Genomic DNA, 18,716 nt, shown 5'->3' with positions numbered 1-18,716 from the left:
ACAGCTTAATTCTATTAATTATTTCAACTATGTCCAAAATATACCATGTTTTTCTGTAACCTACCGTATATTGTTGTGGGAATAATGGAAAGATAAATGACAGAAGGTGGATGCATTTAACACACGCATGTATGTATGCATGTTTTGTTCATTATTTATAACAGTAGGATGGTGTTATTAATCTATATATGGGGGGTGCACCTATCAGTGCCACTGCCAGTCTGGATAAAGACATGGAATCATATTCCATTATATTTTGATGTAGGCTATACTTTTGTTCTTAAATCGTGGTATTGCTAATTTTACTTATTATTAGGCCTATTATTATTATTATTATTATTATTATTATTATTATTATTAGTAGTAGTAGTAGTAGTAGTAGTAGTAGTAGTAGTAGTAGTAGTAGTAGTATGAAAATGGAGGACCCTGATGTAAACAAGTCAGTGCTTTTTTTCTGGTTAGTAGCAGTTTTTGTATTTACTTGTGCTTTCGTATAGCCTTCTTTTGTACCCATTCACAAACTTGTATTTATTGTTATTCTTCTGTAATATCTCACTGGGTCTGAAATAAAGCATTGATTGATTGTGAATAAACATTTCAATCAATCAATCAATCAATGAATCAATCATAGGCGGCTACACACTAGGGGCTATTAATCACAGAGAAAGTAGGCTACTGTAGTGCTGGAAATGCTTATATTCAACTTTCACTCAAAGAATTACTATTGCTTTGTGATGTCCTTGATTAATGTGTCAGGTCAGGTCAGGTGACCTATCGCTCATGTAAAAAAAACAACGAACAACGAACTAATCTACAAGCTGATCGGCGTGTCGCTGTGCAACGCGTCAACACCTTGTAGATCTAGAACGGACGTGGTGTGTTTTATTTACCAAACGTGACAACCAACCCCGTCCCCAGCGAACAGACAACGACAGAGGGAGACACCGCCGCTCTGTTTGCTTAACATGGCGAGACTAAGCGAGCATGGGATTCGTTTGAGTTCCGTATGTATTTTTGTTTTAATATTATCAAGAATATTATCGTACTATTATTAGTGTTTGTATAATGTTATTATCTTAGCGTGTTTCTTTCTTTTATACCGTTTGTTTTGGGGGGAATCCTAACTGCCAGCCCAGAACTGGTGGAAGTTGCGCTTTGGTGTGAAGGTAGGATGCAATTTTGTTTTCTAAAAGTGAAACTAAAGGATGCAGTGTTGTTATTTTTGTTGCAGATGAGCCCTTCCTTCTTGAACAGTAACTCTACCAGTCATACCTGGCCGTTCAGCGCGGTGGCAGAGCTTATAGGTAAGGCAAAATGCTATTTATTTATTTGTTTGTTCGCATGATAGTAGGCTACGCATTATTTGAGCTGCTGATGGTGGATGGCTGCCACTTCCTCTTTTCTTTTTTACATGCGAGCTTTACATATTCTGCACATTGCACAACATAACGAGTCGACATGGACTCGTTATGTTGTGCAGAATAATGACTTATAATAGCCTACGCTAGAAATTAGAATAAACGTCATTTTATCGATAAAGTAGGGCAAGGTGTTAGTGTTACTTATAAGTGTGATTGTGCGTGTGTTTGTGCGGGCGGGTGGGGGGGGGGGGGGGGGGGGTTCATTGTAGAATGTGGAGCACTTTTTTTCTCTGCTCTGCAGCGCCTGTCGTGCAGGTTGTCAATTGGCTGCGGACAGGAGCGCGCGTGTCTGCCTGTGTGCGTGGGCGGCGTGTGTTGCCCTTTCATACTTTTAAACTTTGCTCACTTGCTGCGACTCTCTCTCTCTGTCGACTGTCTGTCTGTGGTTTCGGTTATCAGACCAGAGACAACACATGAGGCAGAAAACACTGTTTCTCTGAGACAGCTTTTCGCAGGCATTTCGGACACATGTCAATAAATGATCTAGAATGGTTGATTAACTTGATTAGGTTGATTGTCTTTGATTTGATGAATTAAAACAATACACATACAGACACATGCACATGTGGTAGGTCTACCTATTATTATGCAATTCACTCATGTGACTTATTTCCATTGCGGCCTTGTTAAGAGGGAGTGTCTTAAAGGACAACTTTAGTTTTTTTCAACCAAGGTTCATATTTTAGGTTATTAGATCATAAAGTAAAAGATTAGTGTTATTTTTTTTCATTTGCTGCTTTCTTTCGTTTTAGGGATTTAGCTGTTTTTGACAGGGGGGCGGGGGCATTCGAGCATGGGGCTAAATATGTATTTTTTACACAATCTTATGGTGATTTATTTTTTATGGTTTACTATAGTCCTAATAAACGCCAGGAAATTACATCTGGCCATAAAGGATCACAGGATCTACTGAATATGAAGGTAGCCTACTGGGGGAAGACTTATACTGTACACTACAGTATAGGCTCAATATGTCAGTTTGTCACATTCAATAGATCCTGTGATCTTTTGTGTAATTTCTTCTTACTATAGTAAATAATACAAAAATAAATCGCCATCAAATTTTGTAAAAAAAATTACATATTTAGCCCCATGCTCGAATGTCCCCGCCCCCCTTTCAAAAACTGCTAAAATCCCTAAAACGAAAGAAAGCAGCAAATGAAAGAAAATGAACACTCACCTTTTAGTTTCTCTAATAACAACCTAAAACATGAACCTTGGTTGAAAAAAACTAAAGTTGTCCCACATAAGGCATGTTGCTCTTCTCTCTAAGCAATGTAAGCATAGTATAACATGACTAATATGTGAAGTATATATGTATAATATGTACAATATCTGTAGTGTAACACGTGGAGTTATTGCTATAGGCTATTTATAACCAGTCTGTGCAATAGTAGCTGACGGTGTTTTCAAAGATACCCTTTTTAATTAACGTTGGATATTCAAAAATAGCATAGATACAAGCTCACTGCATGTCACTTTGTGCTTGCACATCTGCTATTTATGTTAAAATAGTGAGAACTACTGATTTAGAAGGTAAGCTGATGAGCTGAATTGATTTTTATTATCACTATTCCAGACAATGCTTCAGACCCAGGCGTTACAGCTAAGCAGGTCTGGGTGGATTTCACTGAGGAACACGGTCAGCTCTGTCTGAGCTTCACTGATAATGGCAGTGGCATGACCCCCAACAAACTGCACAAGATGCTCAGGTAAGGAAGGCTTGAGGTGACTGTAACACATACACAGTACGATGTTAACTCTGACAGTGTACACACGTAACTAAATGGACCCATAAGGGCCACACTTGGGCTTACATTTGAACACTGTCAGAGTTAAAAAAGGGATAATTGAACAGTGAGAATTTTACTGTGCATGTGGTCCATTGATGTGTGAAAAAGCTATGGCATATAAACCTTATCGTTCTCACGCACGCACGCACACACACACACACACACACACACACACACACACACACACACACACACACACACACACACTCTGCTTCATAAGCGTTAGTATATTGAAATGATGGGGAGCAGTGGCCAGAGATGAAAGCTTCCCCTTCTCTGAACAAAACGTTAGTTGCCAAGTCTGTGTGCATGTACATGAAGTACAACCCAGTTTATAGCACTCTAACCTAAGTCCTGGGTCTTTAACTTTCGTGGTGAACAAATGAGCATTTGCGCCTGTCGTAGACATGCGCAGAGCAAGTTCAGTCAGGGAACCTCAGTCAGGGAACCTCAGTCAGCGCGCCGGCCGTTAATTGGGCCACCGCAGCATCAGGCTCTCATCCACATGATTCACCCAGCCAATCACACGCTCACCCAATCTCATACCGGCTACTTTAACCGAAGGTTTGCATTCATCCTCCTGCTTGCTTGCTTGCTGCTGCTTTATTGTATACTGTGCGCTGCTGTATACAAAGTGCTCACCCACCTCCACCCCAGCTACCACCTGTCGTTTTGGATCTACTGTTTTAGGTACGGGGGATTCGGAGTCCCTATGGTCGGGACTGATGCACTTGACCTGAGTACCTAAAAAGCAGATCCAATACATCGCCAAACCATAATAAATATATTGCATTGATTATCTTATATTCAATAAATATATATATTACATCCTCCTTGAGTTGTCTGACGGAACTATTGGTTGTATTTGTATACTCTCAGAATGAACACTGAGGATTTTACTGTGAGAGCGCTTCTGCGCGCTGTAGTGTAGAAACGCACCTTCCCTCCTATGCTACGCTTACTACCAAAATATAACTGCCACATTCTGCACATCTTATACACTGATTTAAACCACTGTAGGATATGCATGATTTTAAATCTAGTGTAGAGGCAGACAATGCCAGCACTTGTGGATGTGTCCTTCAGGTACTTTTAATCAGATAGGCTTAGGAATCCACAAACCTCAGTGATGATAATGGAAGAAATGCAAGTGGACAGTGAAAGTGATTAAACTTAAATATTGTGTTATTGACTCCACAAAGGGTTAACTTCAAAAATTATTCTGGTTCTGTCTCTGGGCTAAAAGGGCCATGCACAGAGTAAGATCATTTTCTAAATTTCAATCAGCTAGTTTTAACCACTTAAAATTGATACTTCATTGACAGTGTAATTAACACTTTGCTAAGTAACACTGTTTTACTGTATCTCTGTTTAATTTAAATGGGCTCATTTCCTGTCTTTGACACTTCTTGCTCATCCACCCACCCACTCATGCACAAACACACACTCACTCACACACACACACACACACACACACACACACACACACACACACACACACACACACACACACACACACACACACACACACACACACACACACACACACACACACACACACACACACACACACACACACACACACAAAATGCATACTTGTCACAGACACATTTTCTGGTACTAATGGTACACCTGCCCCTCTGTCACTGTGTCTAGTTTTGGTTTCACTGGGAAGGGCTCGGGGCCGGCCAGCCTGCAGGCCATTGGAGTGTATGGGAACGGCTTCAAGTCAGGCTCCATGCGTCTGGGCCGAGATGCCCTCATCTTCACCAAAAACGGTGGCTGCCAGAGCGTCGGCATGCTGTCTCAGACATACCTGGAAAACATCAGAGCCCAGGCTGTCATCGTCCCCATCGCCCCCTTCAGCCAACAGACTAATATCCTTTACGAGAGAAATATGTGTGTGTGTGTGTGTGTGTGTGTGTGTGTGCGTGCGTGTGTGTGTGCGTGCGTGCATGCGTGCGTACGCTGTAAGATATATGTTGTTATGTATGTATGAACCGACTGAATGGGTTTAGCTTTAATCTGTGCAAAACTAATGCTTGGAATGGATTCAGAATCATGAAAACCCACTAGTTTGACACATCACATGCCACTTAAAGCATGATGACATTTTACATTTTTTGCCTTGTAGGTTAGTAATGGTATGGTCACATATAAACCCCTATTATGAAAATTGTCCAACATTATGCAAGTTAGCATCCAGCAGATTCTAGTGTGTGAGACATAATCTGAAATGGCATGCATTATAATGTATAATTGTCATTGTCACTGCGGTATACTGTACGTTTATGTAGCCTCAATGATAGCCGCCCTGGTTACATTTCCTTGACCCAGTCCAACAGTCGCTGGTGGTGACAGAGGACTCGGAGGCCAGTTTGAAGGCCATCCTCACCCACTCCCTCATCACCTCCGTGGACCAGCTGCATGCACAGTTTGATTCTATCCCTTCAAAAAAAGGCACCAAAATCCTCATCTGGAACATCCGCAGGTTAGAGTTTGAACTTTATTAGTCCAGTGGAAAGTTGGGAACCAGTGGGTCTAGTTCCCTACGATCCCAATACACAAACATGTTTGTGTATGGGTGGGGACTGACTCCCCCAGCGGACATTCTTTTCAACAAAGGTTTCGATGAAAGTTGCAGTCGCTGTCGCTTGCTGAACCTTCAGATGGAGCGGCATCCCATATGCTATGGATATACGCCCTCAAATTATTCAAAGTGGATTGACCCAGCCTGCAAGAGGCAATGGCAGCAGTATGTGCTGTACTCTGCAGTAAAGATTTGTTTATGTCATATAGCCAGGGGTGCACACAAGTGGTGCGCCAGTGCGCATGCGTCGTCAAAACGTTTGGTGTGCGGTAGATCAAAGGCACGGAGGCGCATTTGCGCACCAGCTGAGAGAGAGAGGGTCATTCAAAAGGAACTCAAATGAGATGTTAACGTCCTGTAAGTAGACTTAGAAATAAAACTAGTGTTGACTAATCATTACAAGTTGCTCTTATTTTGATAAGGCAGTTTCTGCACAGAAAGTCTGTTTCACTTGTAAACAAGCTACGATGGATGAGCTGTCAAAGTGCTAGTCGCTAAACCACGTTACCATGTTTACAATATGAAAACTGTCACTTAGACAATGTAGGTTACACATGCTGGAAATAAACATGGGACCTGCAGGCAGCATTAGGTGAGTAATTAATTGTATATGTGTTGGGATATACTGCTGCTTAACAACGACACTGTCTGTGACTAGGTGTACTAGTGTAGCTTTGCATCAGTTGCATCTGCCCGTGTGAAAGCAGCATAACGTTGTGGCAGGATACGAACGTCTGTACAAAAAGCACCATAGTTGCTAACTAACACTCAAGTTTATTGGACGCTAGGGTTCATGTGGTTAATAGGAAACCCTACAGTATGTCCCTGTTCTGTTCTAACAACAAACTCTCTCATCCAATCCTCAAGAACCAAAGATGGTAAGCCTGAGCTGGACTTTGAGTCAGATGTCCATGACATCCGTATGCCTGAGGTCATCATTGAGGAGCTGAGGAGGGGACGGAGGAGCAGCGGTAACCTAAGACCGGACCAGAACCTCCCAAACATAGACTACTCTCTCAGGGTGAGTCTCAGGTGAACCTGAGGGGTAATCTTGGAAATGTTTCTGGTTATTCAGCATAGCCCGTCCGATATACAGTATCAGCAGCACCCTATAGCATCCTACATCCTACCTACAGCACCTTACTTGTGAGCTTGTAGATTGGACATTTGTTTGTTTTTGGGCCAAGTATAGAGCCCTGGGGGAAGTCAATGAAGTACTTGGTTGATTTTACATTTAATACATTCAACATTCACTGCCAGGTATTTCTTTCGGTGAAGACCCTTATTTTGAAGGCCCATGGGTCCCGATACATGAACCGGAAGTAAACAACTCTCTCTCTCTCTCTCTCTCTCTCTCTCTCTCTCTGTGTGTGTCTCTGTCTCTTTCTCCATCCCTGTATCACTTTCAGGCCTACCTCAGCATCCTGTACCTAAAGCCCAGGACTCAGGTCATACTCAGACAGAAGAAGATTCTTGCTAAGCTGGTAGCGAAAAACCTTTCGCACATTGAGAACGACGTGTACAAACCCCAATTCAGCGTATCCTTTCCATATAAATGAATGTGGTATAGAACAGACATATGGTATCCATTTATAGCAATGCTGTGTTTCCATATAGAAGAAGTAAAAAATATTCAACTAAGTATATAGGTTTTAGTGATGGACAAAATCTTTCACACTGGCTCCCTCATCCACACACTCCAGCGCACCCACCACACACCCTTAACTCTGATGCCAACACAGCAAATTTCAAATTGCTCTTGGCTAATAGCCTTGCAGTTAAAATAAATAAATAAATAAATACATTGCTGCCTAAAGAGTTTTATCATGTAAGTACATTTATATTGTTAGATTAGGCAGTAAGGATGTTGTTGTATTTGTTCCAATGGAAAAAATTGTGTGTAATACCATTGCTGCCTATCAATTGTCGAAAATGCTACTCTTGACCTTGACCTGTGAACATTAGAAAGACAGGGTGAAGGTGACCTTCGGAATGAATAAGAACAAAGACCACTATGGCATCATGCTGTACCACAAGAACCGCCTCATTAAGTCCTATGAGAAAGTGGGCTGTCAGATCAAGGTAGGTGGATAAAGAAGACATTTCACAGCATTACAATAATGCATTGGCCATGGCCCTTGAACTGGTGCTCGTAACCATATGCTACGGCGTGTAGTTTCATATAAGGTTCTCAGTAATCTCTCAACACAGATTACACATGTGTGTGTGTGCTCTCATCTTAAACCTCTCTCTCCCTTCCATTCAACCCCTACAGGCTTCAGGTCAACGGGGAGGGGTGGGGGTCATCGGAGTCATGGAATGTAATTTCCTCAAGCCTGCTCACAACAAGCAAGACTTTGAGTATACCAAAGAATACAGGTAAACACACACGCGCACACCCGCACACACACACACACACACACACACACACACACACACACACACACACACACACACTACAGTATGCAGTATTCTTAAATTATTTATAATTTTCTCCCAATTTAGTCACTCTGTCAATTTCCAAGTTCCGTAAGTCCCTTGTTTCCGCTTACTACTGGTTAATCTTAGGGAGGGTGCAGGCGAGCACCTCCTGACAGTGAGGAGTTTCACCTGGAGCACGTAACATGTGTGGAGATACACGCTATACCTGCCAGTCAGCTCCCCACTAAACAAACAAACACCCTGTTCCTGACCACTAGTGGAGCGACAGAGACCGCCCTCCCCCCACAGCCAGTTGTGTTCCGGGCTAAGCCATGTAGGATTCCATCCACTGGTCTCTGTGGTGCTGGCCTGGAACTTCACACCTGCCTGCACCACCAAAGCAATCTTTTGTTAGGTTTTCCTTAACAGTGGTAAACCCATCCTCTCCATCATCCATAGTTTGATACAATAAAGAAAAGAAAAGATGCCACACTCTAGTTCAGATGACCTGATCCACAAGCACAACTGCATGAGTATTCATATTTCCCAGGTTTTCTCTCTTCTGTCCTCAGGCGGGGGGGGGTTCCAGTCCATGGGGCATTGAGCCTGTAGAAGGATCAGAGATAATTCGGTGGGGAAATAGTCTAGTGGGGCCCACACCTTCCGAAAGGAAGCTTCGTTACCATTATAACCTGCACATAATGTCTCTTGGGGGAGCACACCAAATATCTCTCTATACAAGAGTTGTACGGTAGGAGGCTTATCTTAGCTTAGCTAGAAGTTTATCCAGTAATTTAAATTGTAGGGGAGTCAAATTAATTTAGTCCCAGTAAGAAAGCTCCCGGATCCTTCTTTAATTCCACCTTAAAAATATTACTTAACTCCCGTGCCACCTAGCCTGGGCACCATTTCATTTCGGTATATGATCCGGGCTGGAGCCGGATGATATGCTTACGTCATGTTGTAGGCAATGGTTTGCCTACAACAAACAGGAAGCTGTTTGTTGCTTCCTGTTTGATTAAAAGCAATAAAAGCTCTCGTAAGCGAGAGCTTTTATTGAGAGGGAAAAGGAAGTGGTCGCCTCCTGTTCATCCTGTCTGGCGACTACAAAACAATACTACAACATGACTAGTGATGCACCGAATATTCGGCCGCAGAATAGGCAGAAAATATATCACCGAATAGTGTATGCAATTAATGCATTCAAAAGAGCTGAATAAATGTTTTATGGACCCATAATAGTGATTGTTATTTAAGTTAAGTTTTGCCATAACCATTTATTTTGCCATAAATCAGGTAGCTTTAAGGTACGGACATGACAGCAATGGTAGGAAAAAAGATATATAATATTAATCATATTCGGATATTCGGTATTCGGTTTTCGGCCAACTGTTTCCTATATTCGGTATTCGGTTTCGGCCAAGAATTTCCCTTTCGGTGCATCCCTAAACATGACGTAACCACATCATCCGGCCCCAGCCTGGATCATACAGACTTTTGAAACAGACCAGGCTTTCCTCCGAGGCGGTGGAAAGCCTGGTGAGGCGAGGTTACGTGCCACCTGGCCACCTGACCCCAGAACCTGGATATCCACTTACATTCCCAAAAGTAGGGATAGTAGGTACCAAGATCTGTTGGACATTTAAAACATAAAGGAGATATTGAGCAGTCCATTTTGTTTAGTAACACAGGTGTAATGTGTAGTCTGTGAAGAATTTTGTATTGTGTTTCTCTTAGTGCCAGGTAGCAGAGTTACACCCTGGGCTGAATTCATGATTGCTATAGAAATGGGTATTAGCAATGACCTTTGGTCTCCTCTACCTACATAGGTGATAATCTGTCGTCACACTCTGATTGAAGTATAGATAATTGTATTTCCTCGTATATCCCTATGAATCTTGTCTTTATTACAAGCAGCCCCATGAGCCCACACAGTTCTTATTGTGTAAATAGGCTTGTAGCCATTCCCAGATGTAGCGGGCATGACAAGCCCAATTATAAAAGAGAATATTTGGCATGGCCAGGCCGGCTTTACTGGTTGGTAATTGCAAGAACTTAGAAAACGCCTTCTCCAGGTCTTTAACATCTTTTTTGGATACCCAACAGAGTTTCTATTTAATTCATTTTCATATTAAAAAAATATATCACACTTGTGTGAAGTGAGGGGTGCTCTTATCGTCATACATGATTATACATCACATTCCGTGGTCAGCCAATCAAATCATCACATTCCGTGCTACAAACACATTCCATGCTCAAACGGACATATACTAGTGTACACAAAGCTGTGCATCAATGTTTGATGATTGTATAAAATACTGTGAAAGTAAGTGGTTAAAATCCTAAAATGACGCAGGTGCTTTAATTAATATTTCTCTCTCCAGACTGACCCTTGGTGCCTTGGGCCTAAAACTGAATGACTACTGGAGAGAAGTGATGGATAAGCGGGCAAGAGAGAGAGAGGTCCACGCCCTGGAGAAGAGGAATATAGATATATCCAATCAAGAGGACAATGACGAGTAAGGATTCAGTGTTGGCATTGGATGTTTGTGTTAAGTTACTGTAAGTTAGAGCAGTTGTTTTCAAACTTTGTGTGCCCAAGGCATACCAATGGGCAGATCAAAATCTCAAGACACACATTTTGGCTGAATGTTCACCTGTTTTTATATGGCCAGATTAGGGATGCTAGAGTAAGTCCAACAAGTCTCATCTTGGTATTGGTACTAGTTTAACATTACCTCCGTAACATTACCTCACATTACCCCCGGTGTGCATCAGGCCTGCTTACTATCCGTAAAGAGTCCCTCACTGGCATTTTCTCAGCAAATGCACTACTAATCTTCCACACATGAGCAGGCAAGGGAATATTATGAGAAATTATCCTTGGGAAGAAATATAATTCAATACTTAGCATGTTTACTTACAGAGAAACCCGTAAGTAATACCATATCATTCTTTGTTTGTTTTACTTTGAGACATCAATTTGAGATGGTAATGAAATAAAGGACCCAAAGACAATCCAGCTGTCTTTTTCAATAACATGTCTGTGTTTCTATTTGTGCAGGAGTCCCTCATGGCTACAGTGTGAAGAGTGTCTAAAGTGGAGGAGGGTTCCCCGAGGCCATTATCATGTTAGCCCTGAACATTGGAACTGCAGCCAGAATCCTAATCCTAATCCACGTTTCAGGTGTGTGTGTGTGTGTGTGTGTGTGTGTGTGTGTGTGTGTGTGTGTGTGTGTGTGTGTGTGTGTGTGTGTGTGTGTGTGTGTGTGTGTGTGTGTGCGTGTGCTTGTGCACGCACGTCCGTGCATGCATTTTCACATGTATTATTCTCTATTACAAATAATGTACATTATGTTAATATGATGCACAGCTGCATTAAAGTGTCTATTCATGGCATTTAAATTGCACGCATTAAATCGTGCGTGCGTGTGCTGTGTTAGTGCGTGCGTGTGTGTGTTTGATGACATGCCCAAAATAGGGACGCCAGTTTGCAAGTCCTTGACCTAAGTCAGAGATAACAGCACTATGTACTAAGCACAGCTGTGGTTTGTTTTTTTAGGAGCTGTTCCACACCAGAAGAAACGGATGAAAGCGATTCGATAACAACAAGCTACCAAAAGAGCTTAAAGAAACAGTAAAGTCCCATTCTTATATGATATTGTATTACTCAGCGAATGAATTATTTCCTTTAACTACTAAGTCAGTGTGTGTGTGTGTGTGTGTGTGTGTGTGTGTGTGTGTGTGTGTGTGTGTGTGTGTGTGTGTGTGTGGGTGGGTGGGTGGGTGGGTGGGTGGGTGGGTGCGTGTGCAAACACATGGATAGACTGTTGTGACTGTCACACTTTTTTATGTCACACACTTATATGCACATGCACCAGTGTACGTACTATATGTGCCTGTAATTGTGGTACTGTAAATTTGCCAAACAACTGACCTGGTCTATTCACACATTGCGTGTGAGGCGCAATCAGACATTGCGCAGACTTTGTACTAGTAGGGAGCTGGCAGTGGCTACGTTTACATGAAGGGTGATCATTCCGAATAAATACTTCCGAATAAAATACATCCGATGTAATGTTTTTTGCCGCGAGTTTACATGAGAAATGGTCATTCCGAATGAGTGTTTATATGGAGAAGTGATAGAAGACGTCACATGATACATATGTTAATTCACGTGAAACTACGCCGTCTTTTTTTCCCCACCCGCTGCGGCTCCGCTTCTCCGCTGGGAAGTTGATCATCTCGTTTTTATTTGTAGGCCTACTATTATACTTTGTATCTACAGCACGGCCAGGGCACGCAACGCAACACTGATGATTATTATTGTATCGGGTCGCTCGTTATTTTTGAGAGAGAGAGAGAGAGACCGTTGAACACACACACACACACACACACACACACAGATCAGGGGTATCTCATCTGCTGCGCTCCACGTTTTTTTTGTGGATTTCGGATCTGAAAAAAGGAACGAAATAACGCGCTCTATGTGCAAACTCCTCGGCGCCGACGGCGCGCCTTGGATATGAGCGCCCAATTGGAGCATGCTCAGAAAGACCAGAATGAATTTACATCCGAAGCAGTGTATACATGAGTCAAATTTCTTTCAATCGCATTGAAAATCGGAGTAATCCGGCCAGTGACATCGGAATGGTTTTTAGATCGCATCGAGCGTTTTCATTCGGATGTAAGTTTTTGTAGGTGTTTACATAACAACGTTTAATAGGATTGAACTTCTATTCGGAATGAAAAGGGGATTTAACTGCTCATGTAAACGTAGCCAGTGTCAAGTCTGTTGCATGTCTGCTAGAACGGATTTAGACATTTGGGCATCCAGGTTGTGCAGGGTGGTTGAATCCTCCATGGTGCGTCCGAATTGGTTCCAACGAACAATAGGTTCACGGGGAGGACGATCTCTGTCATTAAAAAGAAGCAGAAAGCAACGTCATACATGTATCAGAGGTGACATTCTCCAAGCCACGCCCCAATTGGCTCCAGGCAGGAATAGTTTTACTGAGGTTAGGTTTCTGGTTTAAGGACTTCAGTGTTTTGTACCATACTATTGTATGTATAAGTACAGAACAAAGAATGTTTGCTTTCGCCATCTTTGTTGAAGAAGAGCCTAGGTTTAGGCATAGTTGCAAAAACGAGAACTGTCAACCACAGCGACTACTGGCCAATCACAGCACGTCCTTGCACAACCCGCACGCGTATCAGAGGAGACACATCTCCTGTCTGCACCCTCCCAAGGCCAACCACTAGTGGTCAGCAGTGACAGGGGGTGACTGCATGGGGTAATTGGCATAATGACTAAATTGGGGGGAAATTCAGAAAAGACCATAAAATAAATGTTTAAAACATACAAGGTAATGTCTAGTTTAGGCCAGGGTTGCTGTGCCTGTGTGAAAGCTTACAACTTGTGCATGCATACTTACAACTTCTGCATGCAAAAACAAAACACATGCTTGAATCTAGTTTTGGCTTAACCACATTCACAAATTAGGATGTGATACAAATTATGACCTTTTTATGTTTTCTTTTATAGAGAGCAATCCAGAAAACGTGAGAAATCATTAGAGGTAAGTAAAAAATATGCTAAAACTAAAGATGTAATGTCATGTGTCATGTCTGATATCAAACTCACAGTCTAGCTCTAGCACTTTATACTGTTAAGTGGTGTTGCAACAATTGTGTTTTACTGACAATTGTATGCATGTGTTTCTGGTTTGTGTTCCAGGGCCCCCCAAAAACAAAACCCCATGTCCTCCGTGTACTGAGTGCACCAGCTGCACCTTGTGCCTCACACACAGCTGGCAAGGACACACTGACACCGGAGGATGCCCGTTCAGAATACCAGGCCACAGACGACGTCGGGAATGATGTGGACACACAGGAGATACTGACATCAGTAATCACACACACAGAGCTACTGCACACACTCAAAGCAACGATCACCCAAGAGCAAACAAACATCGAGGCACAACCCCGCATAGTAGGACGAATAGTAGGAAAGACATACACAGAGCTGAGACGCCCTTCAAACTACACACCTAAGCAGGCAGAAAGCAGGATCCTGGCGCAGAAAGAAGGGGACAAAGAAATATTAAGGTATGGCGAATATTGCATTTATTTAAATAAACAAAAGTACAAGCTCACAATGCGTCACAACTTGTGAGCTCATAGTTCATCTGCTATTTTTGAACATTTGTTAAAACTTTTGAAACATTTTGCCTACAATGACATGCCCGAAATAAGGATGGCAGGTCTAAAGTGTTTAAAATCGGAACACATCAGCTGCTTAATGGCAATACCGGAAAAAAGTTAAATAATGACCGTACGTAATATCAGATATTTCGGTTAGGCTCTACTCTGTTCACACTCATATGAATCTGGGTTGGCATAGAATAGATTGACATGCATTGACACAGTAACCCGGATCTGAATGACCAGTTTGTTCAATGGAATTAAACACTGTAGATGAGACAAACGTTAAAAAATACACACACCCCTGACTAAACCTGTGTTCCTTATAGCCATAAAAGGAAACCCACATGGCCCCCCAATGGCCTGGAGAAGAGAGCACGTTCTTTGGATGAGCAGCAGTCTGTTCCAGATGCAATGGAAGTAGAGTTGCACCCTGTGAAAGAAGCCAACCAGCCCCAGAGGTTGTCACAGGACAGCCCCAGGCAACGACCTCCCAGCGGAGCTGACACTGCTCAGAATAAATCTAGTATTACCAGTTCCAAGTGTTCTTTATCCACCCAGACCATGGTGGCATCTCCTCTGAGTCAACAACCGGTGCCTCCAGAGGGTGGCGACAGAGAGACATTAGCTCAGAGGCTGGCTGCAGTCGAGAAGGAAGCTAAGAAAATCCGTAAGCAACTGGGTATTCAGGTCAAGAAGACAACGACGTCCCAGGGAACCATGACAACTGACATTCCTGACGCTGTGAAGCCACCGCGAGGGGCGGAGACGCCAACCGTATCCACGGTGACTAGATTGGACGGTTGCCGAGCAGAGGTGAGTGAGGTGACTCAGTACATCCAGTAGTTAGGTCTAAGAATAGTAGCACAGGACAGGCCACATGGTCATATACTGTAACTTAATTTGCCAAGCAATTCCAGTGTTTAAATGTTGTCCCATGCCTATTGAATGAAACCTAATTAAGCATGTCACTCATTCGCATGCCAATTAAACTGGGTAAACTTGTTTGACTTCTGATCTGTGATGTCATACTCATGTGTGGGTCCACACAGAATGAATGGAAAGACAGAAAAAAAGTCAAAAAAGTACATTAAGCGAAGAGCACGGTATATTACATTACTGTAATGTAACATAAGGTAATGATGTACTGATATTACAGAGCAAGGTACATTACATGATATCAGTACATGATATACATTAGTGCCACACTGCATTACAGAACATACATTTAGAAGTATAAAATAAAACATTATATTACAAGAAATCGATAGTCAATCGAAAAAGCAGATAGCGTCATAAAAAGCAGATCAGTTCTGACTACCATAAGTATTATACACAACGTATTATTAAATTAACAAAACACTGTCAACCATTTCATTTGTCTCTTAGTGGGTTGACCAATAACTCTCAATTTGCACATGAGCATTGACCATTGGCATATTTTGATTTGATTTGATTTATTTTAAAAGCAATAAAACGACATGGCTACAGCATTTTGAGGATTACACAAGAAAGTCATGGGACTTATTTTAACGCTTTTGGACATACAAGGTTTGTCACTCACCACATATTCCATGTCTTCCAATCTTGGCATTCAGCCTCATTCAGCCGGTAAAGGTCCTTTACCCGAGTAATGATTACAAAAAAAGGAGAAATTCACATTCCTTGGTTTAATAGTTTCTATCTGCACTTTACTACACTTACTTTTAGGTTATTAAAAAAAATAACACAGAATATCATGCTCAAAGCTTCATTATTGGAACTTGAATTTAGAAAAATGAATTGAGGTATGAGTTGACAAAGATGACAATAAATTGTAAAATAGGCAGAATAGTGCAAATAGGGCAATTGTTCAGGACTACAGTTGAGGATCACTCATTTGGGTCCAGAATCACCACCATGAGTCTTGCTTACTCGCCAGAACTTCTAAGTATTCTCTTTAATTCCCCAGAGTGAGAGCTCCACTGGCCAGGGTCAGGCTCCAGTGCCATGGGTAGGGACAACCCAGGGACCAGAGGCATTGTCTGGTCAGAAGGAATCGTCTGAACAGGGCAGAGGCAAAAAAGAGAAGAAAGCTGGAGATGGCGCCACCAACATGGCAGCAAATAAGTATGTATTCAAATCTGGACAAGACATAATGATACATAATACACACTTCGATGCTAAATGAGACCATCTTTCTTTTTCTTTTCCTGACATTTTGAATTCCCTTTTCTAAACTGTCAACTCTGTTCTTTGTATAGCCTTAACACCTTAACATTTTTGTCATTGTGCAAATTGCTCTTGGCTGGCTGGCTCCCTATTTTGGTCCAGCACCTCTACATATTTTGAAGGTATGGTTCGCTCTTGTCGAGAGTAACTGTTAAGTGGCTGTTAAGTGCCTAAATGTCCTCTCTCTCCTCTCCCCCCCACCCTAGCCTGGTGCAAGAGAAGCTGCGAGGTATCCGCAGCAACGTGGTGTCACTCCTCTCTGCCCTGTTGCCCCAAGTGGACCTGGCTGGCGTCAGTGTGGACTCCTCCGACGTAGACAATATCCTGCAACAGATCATTGAAGTCAACTCACTGTGACTACACTCTTGTTTTATGAATATACTATATTTTTTATTTTTTATGAAGATATAACATTTTACAGTATTGTATGCTATATTTTTTACACACTGTGGTGTAGTGGAGGGTATACCATACCTTTGTATACGGTATACGAAGGTATGTGCCATATGCCCACTTTTTTCCCAGTGGGTATTGTGTGTACTTACTTTTAGTGTATGTAGAAAATTACAATTTTACAATTTACAAAAAGTACATGCGCTCTTCTTTGTCCTTAAGTTTGTAGAATACATTTTTAAGTAGAGTTTTTAAGCATATTTGAGTATATTCTTGTCTCTGCCTGGTATAAAACTCAGGAAAACAACCTGCATCTTTTTTCACTCCGCAGAAGACTGCTACACACACACATGCACGCATGCATGCATCATTTTCCACATGTAGAGTGAAGCACTCTACATGTGCAATTATGTCTTATTTGATCCACTTGTAAATAGTTGTTATGGTGATATAATTTGTGAGCGTTAGCTTGCAAAAGAAATCACAAGAGCCTCTTTGAACGGTTTTAAGTGTCAAATATGAGGCACTCTTGACAAAAGGTAAAATGATTGTGCTATTGCTTTCCATCTCTCCCTAACGTGTTGCATTTCATTAAGTAATTGATTACATTAAGACAAAGGTTTATAACAGCAAGCTATACAGAAAAGTGGCAACCAAGGGGGTTGGCATATTTAGCACATTTGTTGCTAATACTTTGAACAGGGATATAAATGATACATGATGACACACACACACACAAATTTCCCCTTTGCGAATTAATCAAGTATATCATTCATCATACTGTACCTCAGGACAACTTACTTACGTTGTGTTTTCCACCAGGATATTGAATGTAAAGTATTGCTTCAACGTTGTTGTTTTTGGTACAAGGCAATCCAGACAATTCCTTTAGAAAAAGGGAGATGTATCTTTTTATTTAAATAATTATTTGAGCCCTTCGGTTAACCTGACTACTGTTTTCTAAACCTATTTTAATTTATGAAAGTATTTTGCTCGCTTGGTTACATTTTGTTTTAATTTGTTAAATTGCTTTTATACCAAATGGTCTGTTTTGTAAGTGTGATTAAAATGCTAGTAAATCCTAGTACTTTTCTAGTTTTCATTAAAAAGAAATCTAAATTGCAACAATTGTGTATTTTGTTATTCCATCAACTTTATATCTGGTCAGTGTAGCCTACTTTTACCTTATTCCATTGGTACACAAACTATGGGTTTGGACCCAAACTTTGTGAGGGCTGTGAGAGATATCTACTGGGTCAAGGAATTCATACAGCAACATAGTTCATGAGCCCAAGTAATAGGCTACTTTAACTTTAACAGTTGTTTTTGTTCAAAACATGTTGCTTTATCAATTAATGTAGCTTTTAATTATTGAAAGCATGGCCGTTGTCAGTCAGCAGTTAAAAAAATTAGTTCCTCTATGGTTCATCTGCATTAGTCCGATTACAACTGCTGAATTTCTGCAGCAGTTCATATTTATCACAAGGGGGCGATGAAGCCAGGTTAAATAAACCCTGTATATTATATTGGTTTATGTCTAGGCTACAGGGCTGCAAAAATGTATAATGGTATTTTTCATTTCCTTTTGTTTGATATTATCCCAAAACTATGTTTTGATAGGAGTATAGTATAGTATAGAGAGTGAATGAATGCAGGATGTGGTGAGATGCTGGGAGTACAACG

General features: G+C 41.5%; 1 protein-coding gene across 1 annotated transcript; it reads left to right on the top strand.

Moving 5' to 3' along the window:
* The first annotated feature begins 935 nt into the window (after nt 1-935).
* LOC308322682 (MORC family CW-type zinc finger protein 3) lies at nt 936-18,146 on the top strand. Its single transcript, XM_080774074.1, has 17 exons — nt 936-1,004; nt 1,232-1,304; nt 3,001-3,133; nt 4,871-5,092; nt 5,559-5,705; nt 6,672-6,825; nt 7,214-7,342; nt 7,770-7,886; nt 8,080-8,183; nt 10,610-10,744; nt 11,290-11,412; nt 11,788-11,862; nt 13,771-13,804; nt 13,963-14,333; nt 14,759-15,245; nt 16,381-16,538; nt 16,847-18,146. The coding sequence occupies exons 1-17, from the start codon at nt 966-968 to the stop codon at nt 16,995-16,997; spliced, it is 2,652 nt and encodes an 883-aa protein (XP_080630200.1). The 5' UTR covers nt 936-965; the 3' UTR covers nt 16,998-18,146.
* The last annotated feature ends 570 nt before the right edge of the window (nt 18,147-18,716 follow it).

Source organism: Protomyctophum bolini, assembly GCF_963924005.1.
Source record: "Protomyctophum bolini genome assembly, chromosome: 10".
NCBI classification, from domain to species: domain Eukaryota; kingdom Metazoa; phylum Chordata; class Actinopteri; order Myctophiformes; family Myctophidae; genus Protomyctophum; species Protomyctophum bolini.
Note: the sequence above shows the minus strand (reverse complement) of the source record. Positions and strands in the feature narration are given on the sequence as shown.